The sequence below is a fragment of the Papilio polytes genome, unplaced genomic scaffold (assembly GCF_000836215.1).
Source record: "Papilio polytes unplaced genomic scaffold, Ppol_1.0 DF824102.1, whole genome shotgun sequence".
NCBI classification, from domain to species: domain Eukaryota; kingdom Metazoa; phylum Arthropoda; class Insecta; order Lepidoptera; family Papilionidae; genus Papilio; species Papilio polytes.
Window position 1 is genome coordinate 1,088,370 of NW_013525102.1, and position 16,760 is coordinate 1,105,129.

Genomic DNA, 16,760 nt, shown 5'->3' on the forward strand with positions numbered 1-16,760 from the left:
ACACTGGCATCTAACTCAGAAAAAAATCTGTCGAAACCATCTCAACAGACTATACTTAAAGTAGAAAATTATGTTAATTTAAAAGTGCACATGTTCTTTAAACTAAATGTTTTGTACTTTACTTTTGTTTTTTACTTTTGTTTTGTATGTACTTCTAGATATCGCTCTACTTTCATGTTTAAAATCGGACATTCGCTAAAAATGGCTTTATTTATTGATTTTCTAACAATTTATTTTTATTACTTAAAAAAACATATGTCTATGACCGCCCTTGAATTGAACTCATAGACTATGTTTTAATCAAATCAAAAAAAATATTTTCCAGAACAAGAACATAATAGAACATTATCGAATCCTGTTGCAACGAAATTAAATTTGCGCAGCTTAACATCTACATCCCGGGCCAGATCGGCAGCAGTATCTTTGTATTAACCGGTAAACTTTATATTTCGTAATCTGGTGAAAACCCAAAGTAAGTAAATGAATAACAACATTAAGAAAAAGTAGTGTTTCATCTTGTTTATATGATTATTGATCATCATTTTTAGAATACGTAATTAGAAGTATACTAATTTTTTTAATACATATTTCTCGGTATTGCTTTCAGTTGCATCATGCTGTCTCGAGTGTGCGTTCTTCGTTCGACATTAAACGTACAACAAACATTAAAAACTCCGTTAGCAGCAAAGTTTGTTCCAAAGAATTATGTCATAAGGAATTACGCACGTGAAACCCGTTCCCGTGTTAGCACTAGATCACAGCCAACCCTATGGGAAAGATTAATGGCACCAGCTGGACCTAATGGTATATCTACATTTGAATTATTCGTTTCCTTACCACATAGTTTTTATGACAATCATTATCAAAAAAACTTCAATTATTATCAAAAATTCAATTAAGCTCCCATCAAATGGTATCAAATTGCTTAGCAAGTTCACTTTCATATAATTAATTTAAGTGGCATGGCAAGTGTTAATCAAATCTTCTGTTTACAGCATTCAGCTTAGGCAAAGGTGCATTGGCGGGTGCCTCCGCTGTGGGTATTGTTGCTCTCTGTTACTATGGATCTGGAGTAAAACCTGGCACATTGCAGGAGTCACAGTGCGTTTTTTTTCTATAATGTCTAAGTTAACTGATAATTTTTGATTGATATTTGTTTGCATAAGCTTTAGATAAAGTTGTAGGTTATTTACACCTAGCTAAAGAAATTTATAATCAAGTAATCTGATAATATGCTGCTTTATTTTGGGAAATGTTGATACATATTGTTCCACCTTATTTGTACGAAAACTGCAGCTTTTATTAGTCTAGATACAATGAAAAATATTGTTTTGCTTTTTAGCCAATCTTTTAGAGGAAAAATGATAAAACATGCTTGGTAATAATTATTTTTTTTATTTCCAGTCTCTGGCCGCAATATGTAAAGGATCGCATCAAGACAACTTATGGTTATATTGCTGGCTCTCTGGTTTTGACTGCTGGAAGTGCTGTCACAGTGTTTAGAACACCCGCATTGCTTAATTTAGTTGCACGCAATGGATGGATGGTATGTATTGTACAATGGTTTTTAAATTACTTGTCATTCACATCTTTACATCTGTGCCAATTTTCATTAAGATCTGTTGAGTCGTTTTGGAAGTACCTAGCATAAATCCATCCATGTAAACTTTCGCATTTATAATATTAGTATGATTAAACTGAATATGTATGTTTCAGTCTATCATAATCACACTTGGTCTTATGATTGGGTCCGGAATGGTTGTGCGTGGAATGGAGTACAGGCCAGGGTTTGGACCTAAACAGCTAGCCTGGATTGTGCACACTGGTATTATGGGTGCTGTTATTGCACCAATGTGCTTCCTTGGCGGCCCCATACTGACCCGTGCCGCTATGTAAGTATTATCTATACTCATATATTAATATTATATAGAGAAAAGTTTTGTATTTTTGGAATTTTGTATTATTGTCAAAACTCAAAAACTACTAGGCCGATTTCAAAAATTCTTACACCATTAAAAAGCTATGTTATCCGTGAGTAAGTAACATAGACTTTTTTAGTTCCACACAGACGAAATTGGAAGTAACAACTAGTAATTGTTTTTATGCATTTACATCACTAGCGAGTCAGACCCTACTATCTATAAGTTAGGGATGACTGTAAGTTAATCAAGCTGTACATATGTGTAGATTGCTTGATAGATATTGAACATTTCCCTTGGATTACTGTTATTGCAAAGTTAATCATAGAAACTAGAATGGGTCTAATGAGTGTAGGTACACTGCGGGAGTGGTGGGTGGTCTGAGCACGATAGCGGTGTGCGCGCCTTCCGGGGAGTTCCTGAACATGCGCGCGCCGCTGGCGATGGGGCTGGGCGCCGTGTTCGCCGCCTCGCTCGCCAGCATGTTCCTGCCGCCTACCACTGCACTCGGAGCAGGTAATATTACTAAATGCGAATCTTTGGATGGATGGATGGATAGATGTTGGTTATAATAAGTCTGGAAGACTACTATTTTTTTGTTCCGCATGGATGGAGTTGTGGCCTAAAGCTAGTTCTTTATAAACTCTAGAAATTTTAGTATCTGTCATAAATATGATATCAGTATGAAAGGCTTTTTTTAATCTAATTATTTGTTCACTTTAAAGCAAATATGAAAATGTTCTCCAGATATAAATGTAATTGAAATAATTCTGATTTTTTAAAGTTATTTTATTGTATTCCAGGGTTGTATTCTCTCAGCCTGTACGGTGGGCTGGTAGTGTTCAGCGGGTTCCTGCTCTACGACACGCAGGTTATTATCAAGCGCGCGGAAACTCATCCCATGTATGGATTCCAGCCTTATGACCCAATAAACTCGTGAGTAAACCTTTCTTTTAGTTCCATTTGCACAGTACATATTTTTAATATATATTTCTATACTAATATAATAGAGCGTAAACACCCACTACTTTGTGGCGTAGGATGTCAGCAACCACAGTATATATTTGAATAATTATTTCTTTAATAAAAAGCCCTACACTAACGACACGCTTTAGGCTATATGTTTTGACGCTATAAATTTAGGCGGGTAAATAAATTGTAAAAAAAACTCCATTTAAGAAAGGGATCATAAACAGCTGGTAATTAATATAATAGTACTAGCGTAAATAAGCTAAACACTCAGCTAGAGGTCCCGCCAGGATGGCGCGCTATTCCAATACGTGTAATGACGTTTGACAGCTGTCAGATAAGGAGGAACTTCTGTGCCGGTAGTCTAGATTTGCGCCAATTCTAACGCAGTACTAATTTTCTTCTTTACAATATATGCTAACTTTCGCCCGTGACTCCGTCCGCATGAAATTTAAAAAAAAAAAACAAAAGCGAGTAGCCTATGTGTTCTGCCAGATTATCTTCTACATCTATGCCAAATTTCATTGAGATCCAATTACATCTAAACATTCGCATTTACCCAAACTTTTGCATTTATAATACTAGTAAGAAGATTCAGATTTAAATTGTAATTTTTAATTTATTGTTTCTATTAGGGCCATTTCGGTGTACCTGGACATTCTCAACATCTTCATGCGCATCGCCATGATCCTCTCCGGCTCCGGCGGCAACAGGAGGAAGTAACACTGACAATAATAAAATATTCCCCCACATAAATTATTCACATATGTTCGATAATTTTAGTTGCGTTATTGTTTACAGCATTGTAAAACAACAAAATTTCAATAACTTATTTAGAGTTAAAATCGCGAATGTGATATAATGTAATATATAAGATAGATTCGATGTTAAGTTTGATTAAGTTTTAGTTGGTCGAGGCATGATCTATTAAATTAACAGTTTTGTGGAAATACATCATCCCAAATGACTTTTGTTTTTTTGTTCTACCTACCCAATTTCCTGAAAAGAATCGCTTAAGGCGACAGAAGTAAGGAAATCAATAATCACAGAAAACTACATTTCTTAGAGCGCAAGTACACCTTTGACTAAACTATCGCAAAACCGTTTAGTCACGCAGTTGCATTGGCTGCAAAACAATCGCTCTTATACATAAAATTTTGCAGTAGAAATTTTTGAACAATAAAATTAACATTTATGTTAAATTATTTATTATTTATTTACAAAAGTACTATTTTAAACGGAATAAAAGTTTGAGAAGATACGCGCTGGCTTAAATATTAACTGTGAAGCCTCAGAAGCTTACATTTTTTTAAATCCTGGAATACATGGAATAACAATAATCTCGATTTAATAAATACTTTACAATAAAACATAACAATATAAGCATTGTTTTATATATTCAAAGAATTTCATAATGTTACTTGAATTGTGCAATAATTTTACTGTACATAATATTGTTTTAAATTATACATAATTATAAATAAATGCAGGTAATATCACAATTATATCTTTGGAGTATATAAACGAGTTAAATTTGCCAGTACTAGTAACACTCGTGTTTAAGAACTTATTTTTTTTACTTGGTTACGTTTGTTACCAGAATCCCTGAGTACCCTAATTCTCATAAATGTTTAAGAGAGCTGTCAACATGCCTATTATTTTGTAACACAAAGTAAAAAAAACGAAGAAGTCTGTTTCAATAAATTTTAGACAATAAACAAAAAAGATTAATACTGCAAAATATAGCAATTATTGATAAATGAAGGCGGTAATTAGAGATATCAGTAAATAAGTAATCTTATACTCTACAGTTGTTATAATTACATTAAGTTCTTATGAGCAAATTGAAGAGATCTCGGTGCTTAAAATAATACTAATCAAGTGTCGCCAGTCTTTTGCGCTTGTTGTTTCAAATATATCGCGTACATTTGTCGCGCCTGGTTCAATACCCTGTTTACATTGTGTTTGCGGACCATCTTGTCGAAATGCATCGCGAGTTCGTTGTAGTCCATGCGGTTCCTCATCACGTAGTCCCTGTGCTGCAGCAGCACCGTTAGACAGAGGAACATGAGGAAGGGGTTCCCGCCCCCGAACACAGTCGGCGCCGGCAGGTTGCCGATGCTTATCTTTGTAGATCCCTCCCCGCTTCCCGAACACGAGACGGCTCTTTGCACCGGCGGCTTAAACACTTCATATTTCTTCTGAAAATTATTAATCGTGGACGCCACGCTATGCAAATTAGATTGCTTAGCGATCAGAATAGTTTCACAATTTTTTTTCGCATTTTCCAGTTCATGTGACATGTTGGAAAAGAATTTGTGCGATTTAGAATTTGGCGTGGTTTGATTTTCACTGTCCTTGAGGGTTCCCGTGTTTGTCGACTCGACGCCGTCTCTCTCGGAGGAGTCAGTCTCGCTGGAATGTCCTTCGGAATGTTTATGATTGTCGCGAGATACGTCCTGTGCTTCCAAGGAATGATTCTTCCTCAACAGTCGTATCGGTGTGACGGATTTTTTACCGGAATGTTCTTCAAATATTTCCCCTGTGTCTCCGTCGAAGTCTAATTCCGCCTGCTCATCGGGAGTCTGCGGGCAGCTGGCGGTGGTGCGAGTCGTCGGCGTGTTTCTATGGAGAGGATTCTCCCATAGATAAATATCCTCCGCACTCCTCGCATTCGATTTAATAGTTTCAAACAATGGTGATTTTTTCGCTGTTTCATATGGTTCAACATTTTCTGTCTGTATCTCTAAAGCGGTAATGCATTCGGACTTTAGCTCGGTATAGTTGTTAGTGGGTCTCTCCTCGGTGCTGGTAGAATCAGACGGAGAGTCACTGATCATGCTGCGTCGGTTCACGTAGGATGATCCGAACACTTGTCGATCTAAATGTTCCAGTTCGAGTCTCAGTTCCCTTGTCATAGAAGTCGTCATGGGATAGTATTCTTGGGAGTCGTCTGGGCTGCTCCCATCGTTTGTATCCAATTGAAAAGGTTTGGATGTTTTGTGGCCTCTGAGAGTCTTTAAATCATGTTCATCGAAAGAAGTCTTAGTTAAAGTAATTCGTGGACAGTCTTGCGATGATTTACTATCTATAATGGATTGAGTTCGTTGGAGTTTTTCTTGTTTAAAGTTTCCAGATTTAGTTCCCGTAGCAAAGTTTAGAAATTCGTTCAAATTTTTTATCATCTTAATCTTGGGTTTATTCGCATCCGCGACAGTTTGGTCGTCAAGTTTATCTAAGGATGAGAAGAACCGATTGTTATGAATAGATATTTTGTCCCGTAATAACCTTATTTGACTTCCGAGCGGAGTTTCCTTGACATCCGAATGTGCGGTGCCGTTCACTAAGTTCTCATCACTCGACCAATCGTGAACGCTTGCAGCTTGTGTCTCCGAAGACCTGACATGTTCTGGTACACTTGACATATTTCTTTTGACGGTCAATTTTGTGTCTTTATTGCTTAAAATTTGTTCCTTACATTCATCTTTAATACATTCAAGAAGTTCATTTTGTGGTTTTTGTGTGTGCAGAACGGCGTCGTCTAGACTTTGAAATTCTTTGGCATGTTTTAGTGAGGTGCTGTTTAAAGCTTTACGAGTGACGTTTTCATCTAAACTGTGATTAGTTTGCTTGATCGTAACTAGTTTTGGGGCTTTGATGTTCGCTAAACTGAAGCTTGAGCTCTGTCGTCTGATAGCGCAAACTTTGGTGTAGGCGTTTTCTCGTGGAGCCTTGACCAGCGGGCTCAGAGGAGGCGGGTTTATTTCCTCCTCTATTGTCGGATTGAACTCTTTCTCTTTGAGAGGTAATTCAAACGATGGCGTTTTCTGCGGTAACGAAGCCCATAAAACCTCGAGCATTCTTAATGCGTCGTCGAAAGCAAACTCTCGTTTCATTTCGAGCAGTAACCATCTATAGCAAAACAACAAATCGTCAGCTTGTTGAGATTTTAAGTAATTGTAGAAATCCGGATCGTACACTTGTAGCGATTCGGTTAAATGGCTGAATTTTAATGTCATAGCTTCGCCATCTAAGAGGAAGTTAGGATAGAGTCTAGTCATGAGGGCGCAGAGGCAGATGTAGGCGTGGGCCTCGTCGCCCATCGTCACCAGCAGCGGCGACGCCAGATCCGACATTCCTTGGCAGTAGCTCACCGTGGGATGATATAGTGCGTACCTGGGAAACAATGTAAACCACCTTACAAGTGTTTTAAAAACTAAATTATTTTAATATGACAGTACCAGGATATAGAGCAATTCTGATTTATACTAGCTATCGCCCCGGACTCCGTCCACGTAAAAGTAAAAAAAAGCGTGTATTTTTCTCGACTATCCTCAACATCTATGCCAAATTTCATCGAAATCCGTTAAGACTTAGGCTACAAACTCTTACAAACATCCATCAACCAAATAAAAATAATATTTTAAAAAAATTAGCCTGTGCTGCTCACAGATAAATTATCTTCCTAATGGTGAAAATATAAAATTGGCTGAGTAGTTTCCGAGAAAAAATACAAATTTTTCCTCTTTATCATATTAGTACAGATTAGTAAGAAGTAAGATTTCATCCAAGAGGTAAACATTATGAACATATTTTTACAGACAAAATTTTGACAGTGTGTATTTTAATAAGTACTTACGTCGTCAAAATGTTAAAAAGAGAGGCAATATTTTGATTATCATCACTTCCAGCGTAGAAGTTGTGATGTCTGTCCGTTCGTAGGACATCTTTTCTCACCATACTTGTAACGTAAGCTAAGTCAGCGTCCACCTGCAACCATTGTTATGTTTAAACAATTAAAATAAATCACCATACAAATCTATGCATAAGATACTCAGGACAATAACACAATATAATACATATATGTATTTACATTTTAAGTAATGATGATGCTAGTTGTGAATAAACTTTATTTTTCTCTGCAAAATTATACATTAGTTGTTTCTCGCGTCTCCGTACGCGTGAAATAAAAAAAAAATTATAAAAGAGACGGTAAGGGAAATTTTAAAATCGGCCAAGTAGTTTTTATGTCAATCGGATACATAAAAAAATACAAAAACCCAAAAATACAGATGTTTCCTCTTTTTAATATTACTAGGTTTTACCCGCGACTCCGTCCACGTGAAATTTAAAAATGGTATTATAAAGAAATGGAAAAATATAGCCTGTGTTACTCACAGATAAATTACCTTTCTAACTGTGAAAGAATTTTTAAAATTAAAAAGATTTTCAGCCTACTCATTGAAATAAAAGAAACAAAGTTTTCCTCTTTATAATTTTAGTATAGATAGTAGACTAAGAATAGATGTAAATTTATGATTTAATTTTATTACCTTTCCTCTCTGAATGCAGTCTTTCCATCGAGATCTAAGCGCATAATATTCATTGGCTTTTCTCTTAATATAGTCCATCCGTTCTCTACCGGTCATACCTTCGGGATACACATTCAAAATATGCTTCCATACTACTTTTCTGAAATTAAAAGTTTTATTATTATTAGCTTTATTATCTATAAAAAATAATTTACTCTCATAAAAAACAATAATTAGTTTACAAGTCTAAATAACAGTACAAAAAAACTAAGTTTAAATGAGGTAATTTGAACTGCATTTTCTAATCTTGGGTACACTATGTTTTAATGCAAGTTTTTTAACTGTAGAAACTCTTGCACCAGTTGTGACCTTGAGACTTCTGCCTTAAGTTATCTTCTCAATTAATTTTCAAATCATTTTTCTATATAAATTTTATCGTAGGTTTCAAATACCTCAAGCTAGGTTCAATTCCACCGCAATATATGACCTCTCGTAACTTTGAAGTGTTTGTTATTTGACCCACTGCATCCAGGAACGACCTGAACTCAATATCATTGAGTGGTGCTCGAGGAGGGGTGTTAGGATCCTCATACAAATTTAAAGCCCTTGATACTATATTGAATGTCTTCTCTACCTATCAATAAAATAAAAAAAAATTAAACAGAGTTTTTTTTTTAAGTCTTAAAAATCTGATATAGCTGATCTACCTTTTATCTATTTTTTGGAAAATATGTTATAGAACATAGAATGTAAGATAATCAATCATATAAATATTATGAATGCAAAAGTTACAATGGATGGATGAATGTTTGTTAGCGTTTGTAGCCTAAACGGCTGAACGGATTTCCATGAAATTTGGCACAGATACAAAACAAAGTCTGGAGTACACATGGGATAAGGTTCGTCTCCGAGAAATGTCCGGTTCCCGAGGGGTACGTAGCTTTTTATTATTTCTATAGTTCGTATGTTTTATAACACCACGCGGACAAATTCGCATGCAACAGCTAGTATTGAAAAAAAACTTAATCGGCATATGTTCTTCTAGGCTTTACCAAATTTTAACCAGATAGATGAAGTCTTTTTGTCATAGTAACAATCTTCCATATATCAACCCAGTTTCACATTATTAATTTTAGTATGATTGGAGACACTTGGAATAAGATAGTTTAACAGAGGAAGAAGTATTTTTGTTACATTTAGAAATACCTGGTTCATAATTAACCCTTGAAAACCAGATTGTGATTCTTGTTTTTCAATTTGTTGTGGAGCTGGACAAACAGTTGGTTGTTCTTTGTTTGGTTGTGGTGCTACTGTTGTTGGGCTAATGTTTGGAGGCTCCCAATCTTCTGACGCCTCCGCAAAAGGTTTCATATCCACTTTGAGTTGAACACACGGCTCTGATCTCTGAGTTTGAGCTATATTATGAGCCCTATTCATAAAATAAAACAATATATGACCCAATTTTCATCATATGAGCTACACCGTCACACACATTCATCACACCGTTTATATGAGCATATGTGCATAAATTGTAATTTTTTTATAATACAATATAAAAATTTACCACATGATTACTTACTTGAGAAAAGCAGCATCAAGGTCCCAATCAGAAAGAAGTGGTAAATAAATGTCTTGTCCATAATCATCAAATGTCCTATATGACAGTGTAAAATCAGACTTAATATCAAATGCTTTAATTAAAATGCTCTGTAAAACTTCCAAAGAAGTTATTTGTGGATCCACAGAAAATTTCCTTAGCTCTGGTTGTAGTTTCCCTTCACATTTCTGACAAAAGCGAATAAACAATAAATACATATTTGGGTTCAAAAAATCAAGAAGTAAATATTAATTTGACTGTAGTTCTTGAAAGAATAAAAATATAAATCAAATACAAAAAATGTGCTCCATCATTTATTAAATATTAAAAATTTATTTAGCAAGTATTTCAGTAAAATTTATGGTTTATTAATAGGCTATGAAACGAAACAATACAAACCTTGACTTTCACTCTAACTGCTTCTTTGCTGTAGCCAAACATCTTTACTCATTACTATAACCTGACAGATGTTGAAACAAATCGATTTTAAATATTCGTGAATACATAAACCGACATAATTAATTGAAACATATCACAATTTCAAACACAATTCTTTGAATAATTGGTACTAAACCAAATCAAGTTGCAAATGCGAAGACTGACGAAGCAGTCACATTGACAGTGACATTGATAGAAATAAAATTGTCCCTGTTGGTTTTTTTTTTCAGTTGAAAATAGAAATCATTAGATATGAGAAGATTTACAATTAAGGAATATTGTGTTCATATATCTAGATTTGGGCTTGGGTTTTAAGTGTGGTGGACAATGATTTGTATTGAGCTAAACGATCCGTTGATGTGCGAGTTTTCTGCTCTTTGGAATAACATTTGATTTGACTTTTGACATTGGCATTTGACGTAACAGCGTGTGCTGAGTAAAACAAACTTTTTTGTTACGTTGCAAAGTTAAAGAATTTGAATTGTTACAATATTGTACAACGTTAAAATGACAACTCCAAACGCTCATCCTCATATCGATAGGGAGTTGGATTTATCAAATTCTGGAAGAGGAGTCTGGCTGGTAAAAGTTCCTAAATACATAGCCAACAAATGGGAGAAAGCCCCTGGTAATATCGATGTTGGAAAACTAAAAATTTCTCGTACACCGGGCCAAAAAACACAAGTACAACTTTATCTTTCGGAAGGAGTTCTATGCCTTAAAGAGCCGGGTGAACAAAACATTCCAAAGGTTCATCGCCTGGACGTGTACAATGTTACTCATCAGTCATTGGGTGTTTTCTCTCACGTTGTTCGTAAGTACGCCTCTGTGACCATGTTATTAGGCTATGTTTTGGTTTTAAGACATAGTTCGAGATTATCATGCCATCAAAAATATCATATTCGACATAGATGGGATTGCTTCTTACCTGTTTCTAAAGAAACAGAAAATATTTGAGCTTTATTGCGATTTTTTGTTTTTTACCAAATTCAATGATTTTATCTATGTGATTACTTGTATTTTAGCTGCTACTACAGATGCAGTAGTTCCTGAATCTGAAAAACTTTATATGGAAGGTAGAATAGTTCAAAAGTTGGAGTGTAGGCCATATGCTGACAATACTTATTACAAGCTTAAATCGGAATCTATAAGGAAAGCGTCCATGCCACAACGACAAGTTCAGCAACTGGACAGAATTGTGCAGAACTTCAAGCCAGTATCTGATCACAAACATAATGTGAGTGTTTATTTGAATCATACTTATTATACTTACGTTTTAAAGTGACACATATATTGATTGATTGATTATTTATAATTGTTTTAGCTTATATTTTGATAATTTCTATGTAAATTATGATGTAGGTTTGTGCAATTAACATACTTTTTTTTCACATAGATTGACTTTCTGGAGAAGAAAAAAGCAGAGGGTAAAAAGGCTCGTGATGACAAGGATGTGGTCCTCAATATGCTGTTTGCAGCTTTTGAAAAACATCAGTATTATAACATAAAAGATTTACAAAAGGTAATGTGATTTGCAATTATCTGTTTTGTCAAACAAAAAAAGTAATATGCCAATATTTTTGTATACATGTATGACAACAGTAAAAAAATCAAAAATTGTCTATGTTTCAGATAACCAAACAACCAATAGTATATTTAAAAGACATTCTTAAAGAGGTGTGTAATTATAATTTGAAAAATCCACACAAAAATATGTGGGAACTGAAACCAGAATACAGGCATTATAAGCAAGAGGCACCTGTGGAAGCAAAGCCAGACAAAAATAGTTCGGACAGTGACTAGCAATAAATTACTGTATGTTAGTGTCCACTATGGTAACACTTGAACAAAAAATGTTTTTTTTTTCAAAGAGTAAACAATATGACTAGACAGTCCTTTTTTTTAGTAGTAGACAAGACAGTCAAAACATTGAAATCTGTTTTAAAATTGATTAATCTTTATTATTATGTTAATAAATGTGTAATAATAAATATAATGACTAAGCATAAATATAGTTACTTAGCTGTTGCTCGCGACTTTGTCTGCGCGTATTTAAAAATCTCGTAACAGCTTATGTTTCTCAGTGATATGTAACTTTATAATGGTGGAACAACTAAATAAATCGGTCCAGTAAGTTTTTAATTTATTAATTACATACGAAAATACAATTCTTTCCTCTGTATTATTATTTTATATGGCGAAGCGATTGCTGCCCATAGACTTTCGCAATTGCCGATTCATTGCCTACCCTTAATCGATGGAGGAGGAGATGTACATAACATGGATACTTCACCTTCCTATGCGTCCGCCGTCTAATCTACTCCTGCAACCCATCCTTTCCTCATAAGAAAGGACCTAAATTAGGCCTCTGGCACCATGCTCATCAAATTGTTTTTCCACTTCATGCCTGTCTTCTGTATGGTCTTGGTATTGCACCGGGCGAGCCGACACTTTCGTGCGAAGATGTTATAGTGGGCTCTACTACTGTTAAAGTCGTTAATACCTATAGAAAAAGATATAATAAGAGTGAGACGACAATAAGTTTACAATCTGTCAAGGCGTATTGTGCTAACTTTCAGCAGTTTGCTATAATCTGTTAGTTTATGTTAAATAATGGATGTTTATGTAATAGTTAATTATGATATGACAATGTTTACAGTTGTGGGTTTTGTACATAACTAAAAATAATTCATGGTTTATTTATTTATATTTGAAAATAAAAATGAAATTCTCTAAACTACAATGAGTTAAAAACAGTTTGTCATTATGTAATGTATTTATTTAATCTATATCTATACTAATATTACAAAGAGGAAAGATTTGTATTTTTGTATGTATTGAAATAAGTCGAAAACTACTGGGCCGAAATCAAAAATTCTATCACCATTAAAAAGCTATGGTTTTTATTCTTTTTATACGTGTGGGCGAAGTCGGGAGCAATAGATAGTAAGCTATAAAGATGAATTAAATCTAACATTATGTCTACCGTATTATATTTAATCGATTACAAATAAGTATGTCCTTATAGTGACATATAATTGTTATATTTATTGAATAATAGTTGTCGCTTGGAAACTAGTTCGCGTGGCGATGTCTAAGATAAAACATTGTTCAATGTTATCGTGAATTCAACTTGTATCATATTTTCATGCCATTCTATTCTAAAATTCAGGAAAAACAATGTATGTCTATACATAGAATATCCGAAAAGTTATGTTAACAAGAGTTTAAGATATTTCAGAGGCCTATCACAATAAATTACGGAAAGTATTAGTAACGTTATCGGCAAAATTTAATTTACATTTGTGTATTTAGTGGCCTCATATGAACCTAACATGTAGTTGGATGGGAATGTCATGAAGAATACGACTAAGGGAGGAAATGTGCACTTCACGTTCACGGGTCACTGCATATTTTGCCACGAACATTGTAAGTAAGGATTTTGAGGGCCGGAGCGATGCCGAAGGCTGGATGCCAGATGAAACTCCCCAACAAGCTGTTTAATTTTTCCACTTTGTCACATATAAATATGTTTAGTGCCGCATCACAACCCTGTAAATAAATGATAAGCCCGAAATAATATAAGTTGCACCATCAAATGTTGGAGTAAAGTGATTGTTACCTTGTCGTAATGTTTGTCGCAGTAGGTGGGGTTTACGCAGCAGGACTTCGGGATCATCGACTTCGGTGAATATTGTAACCAGTCCTTGCTATTTTCTATGCCACAGCACTGGAACTGTTTATAAAAACGAGTGTTATTTTATAACCATAGTTTACTTGATACATGTGGTCTTGTTTTTTTTATTCTCCTTTAAAAAAAAACTGTGAAGGCAAAATGTTTTACTAATAAATGTGATGAAAAAAAAAACTATTTTTATATTTAATACTAGCTATTGCCCGCGAATTTGAAAGTTCATAACTTACGTTTGCCCTTTTTTTTCAACCTATTAAAAAAGTATTAACTTAGTAGTAATCTACGTAATAACAGAAATCTACCGATGCAATATTCCAAATTTCTAAGCCCGGTAGCTTGTAAGCTGATTTTTCGGTTACCCTTATTGTTGTGTTCGCGATATCTTCTAAACTGTTAGTCCAATTTAAATACTGTAAAGGACAATTTTAATCAACATTAAATTCTCCTGACAACAAACGCATTTTTTTGGATAAGGGTTAATATTGAAACCAATAAAAGAACGCCGCAGACAGCGTGCAGTTTTTAATTCATTTTGTAAACAAAAAAGTGGTTCTTGTCAGAAAATCGTTAAAGATAGATATATGTTATCGCGGACTTTCTGTAGAACTTTTTGAGATCTACAATTCTTTCTTACATCATTTTTATATACCTCTAACGGTTTAGGCAGCGTAATCCGAGAAAAGTTAAAGTTTAGTGAATTTTTAACACCGGCGTCCAGAAACATGCTGTTTATTTATATTTTCTAAACATAAGTAATAATAAAATATAGCCTATGTTACTCACAGATAAATTACCTTTCTGATGGTGAAAGAATTTTTAAAATCGGAAGAGTAGTTTTTGAGTTATTTCAATACAAAAATATACATCTTTCCTCTTTTTATTATTAAGTATAGACTAGTGTTCGCCCATTGGTCGAAATTCTGCTATATTCATAATCTAAGATTTTTTTTTGTAAAAAATAGCTTTCTGCCTTTCGGCAATTTAACTTTACTTAACTTAACTTGGTACCCACGTAGGTATATCTGTTCGAGCAATTTCCTTAGAAAGGAATTACAAAATTTTCGCTTCATATTTTATTATTATGCACTAGTATAAAAAAAATAAAGGTGTTCTAATACCGTTGATTGAATCATGTCAAGGTTGGTCGTGACTGAATTGTAATTTTGAATATTCCTCTTGAGCCCGTCGGCGATGCCTTCTTTCAACGCCTCCCGGTAGGACTCCAGCGATATTTGCAATCCCCCCATCGTCATGCCGACGCACATTAAAAAAATTGCATACTGAAAATATAATACTTTTGTAAGAGGTACACATTGGAATCGAATAGCTAACACGAAATCAAGAACTACTCCGAAAGTCATCGTATCTCAATCTGATATTATGTTTTATAAGATGTTCATATGCAATATAAGCAGGTTTTCTTACCGAAATAAAAAATATCGGCCCCTTCCTGGTGACGCAGTAGAAGGCGTAAGCGTTGACGATAGCCATACATGCTCCAAAACCGATTACTAGAAACGGAGCAGCTCCGGTCATGCCTGACGGCAGGTCCACGTACTTGTTAATTTTGATTACCGTCTCCACTCCCGCAAACGTTATATATGCACCTATCAACTGGGAAAAAAGACATTCAATAAATTAATTACAAAGCAATAGAATATTGCTTTCTTCTACACCTTAAGAGTAAAACAAATAAATATGTACCCTATACGTATAGAGGTATGGACATATCTAGAGGTTTATAGTACGTAAATTGTAAATTAATGTAAAAAACTATGTTTTGCAAACATTTGCGTTGCTTATAACGAAAATGTTTTTTTTTTTTAATATTTTATGACGTTTAGCATGTCGCTACTTCCCCTTCGCGTCTTATAGTTCGTCCTTTACAAGATAGGCGACGAATTTGCTGTTTTTTTTTACCTGTCTAGGTAGCGGTCTTTTCGAACTATCAGAAAGATCTTCCGCTTGAAGAAAAAAGAATGAATGAAAAATAAACTTATTTAAGGGTCAGGGCCTGGTAGCAAGGACTAAAGTGCTCGACTATTCCGGCACAGACACTAATACGGACTTTTATGTATCTACCTCCCGGAATCCTGGCAGCCGTATTTTTAACAAAGTGTTCATACATTAAAGAAGATAAGGTCGTACTTTTCATTCTAGCGGGAAAAATAGGTGCGTAATATAGTTAGTAACTGCTACAAAAAATTGATAAAAAAATTACACTAGTATCTACATACTACATATATAGTTACACTTATCCTTAACGAAAGTGTGGCAAAAGGCAGTCGACTCCAAAGATGTAGGCAGGGATGGACTTACCTACACCTATTACTACCCTGGTATCGGTTTCCGTTTGTCTCCTTTACATTAACCTAACAAATGAAAGTCGGTACATCGGCTTGTTCCGTTTACCTAACAAATAGTCATTTCGAAATTGACATTACGCCGCTTATTTTGTGCCATATGAAAATAATTGTATACATACCGAGCAAATCATACTGACGACATTAAGTAATGCTTGTAGGATAATAAGCATTTGCCCATCCGCATCCAAAGTCTTGTTTTCATCTTTAGGTTCTTTTTCTGTAGCTTTTTTTGAATCCTTTTTACGCGACATATTTATTGTTGCACTATGTCCGGGAGAGCTAAATGAGATGTCTGGCTGGCTGAGCTGGTTGAGATGCGCGGGTGGATCACAACGCATGCGCGATACCTGCCTTTGTGCAATCAATTAATCTATAACAGGTGGCAGTGGATTTACTGCCTTATGCCCCTTTAAATTGAACCATAAAATACTTTAAAACTATATGTTCAAACAAATTCTGAAACGT

The 16,760-nt window shown here is 34.8% G+C and overlaps 4 protein-coding genes across 5 annotated transcripts; 2 read left to right on the plus strand and 2 right to left on the minus strand.

Moving 5' to 3' along the window:
• Positions 1-276: 276 nt before the first annotated feature.
• Positions 277-3,855, plus strand: LOC106099493 (growth hormone-inducible transmembrane protein-like). Of its 2 annotated transcripts, none has more exons than XM_013278053.1 (8): positions 277-472; positions 608-804; positions 996-1,101; positions 1,405-1,546; positions 1,717-1,892; positions 2,275-2,435; positions 2,723-2,855; positions 3,524-3,855. In XM_013278053.1, exons 2-8 carry the CDS (start codon positions 615-617, stop codon positions 3,609-3,611), a joined length of 996 nt encoding a protein of 331 aa, XP_013133507.1. In that variant the 5' UTR covers positions 277-472; positions 608-614; the 3' UTR covers positions 3,612-3,855. The 2 variants fall into 2 exon arrangements, with proteins under 2 accessions (XP_013133507.1, XP_013133508.1); XM_013278054.1 differs by having other exon boundaries at positions 277-435.
• Positions 3,856-4,107: 252 nt separating this feature from the next.
• On the minus strand, positions 4,108-10,403 carry LOC106099790. The gene is made up of 7 exons (XM_013278452.1): positions 10,197-10,403; positions 9,780-9,985; positions 9,407-9,629; positions 8,653-8,834; positions 8,222-8,360; positions 7,528-7,658; positions 4,108-7,064 (listed from the first exon to the last, which is right to left on the minus strand). Exons 1-7 carry the CDS (start codon positions 10,236-10,238, stop codon positions 4,766-4,768), a joined length of 3,222 nt encoding a protein of 1,073 aa, XP_013133906.1. The 5' UTR covers positions 10,239-10,403; the 3' UTR covers positions 4,108-4,765.
• A 235-nt stretch (positions 10,404-10,638) lies between these two features.
• Positions 10,639-12,409, plus strand: LOC106099855 (general transcription factor IIF subunit 2). The gene is made up of 4 exons (XM_013278534.1): positions 10,639-11,049; positions 11,261-11,472; positions 11,632-11,757; positions 11,868-12,409. The coding sequence occupies exons 1-4, from the start codon at positions 10,743-10,745 to the stop codon at positions 12,036-12,038; spliced, it is 816 nt and encodes a 271-aa protein (XP_013133988.1). The 5' UTR covers positions 10,639-10,742; the 3' UTR covers positions 12,039-12,409.
• A 1,222-nt stretch (positions 12,410-13,631) lies between these two features.
• Positions 13,632-16,633, minus strand: LOC106099435 (tetraspanin-7-like). The gene is made up of 5 exons (XM_013277993.1): positions 16,415-16,633; positions 15,355-15,543; positions 15,048-15,209; positions 13,858-13,971; positions 13,632-13,787 (listed from the first exon to the last, which is right to left on the minus strand). The coding sequence occupies exons 1-5, from the start codon at positions 16,631-16,633 to the stop codon at positions 13,632-13,634; spliced, it is 840 nt and encodes a 279-aa protein (XP_013133447.1).
• Between the last annotated feature and the right edge of the window lie 127 nt (positions 16,634-16,760).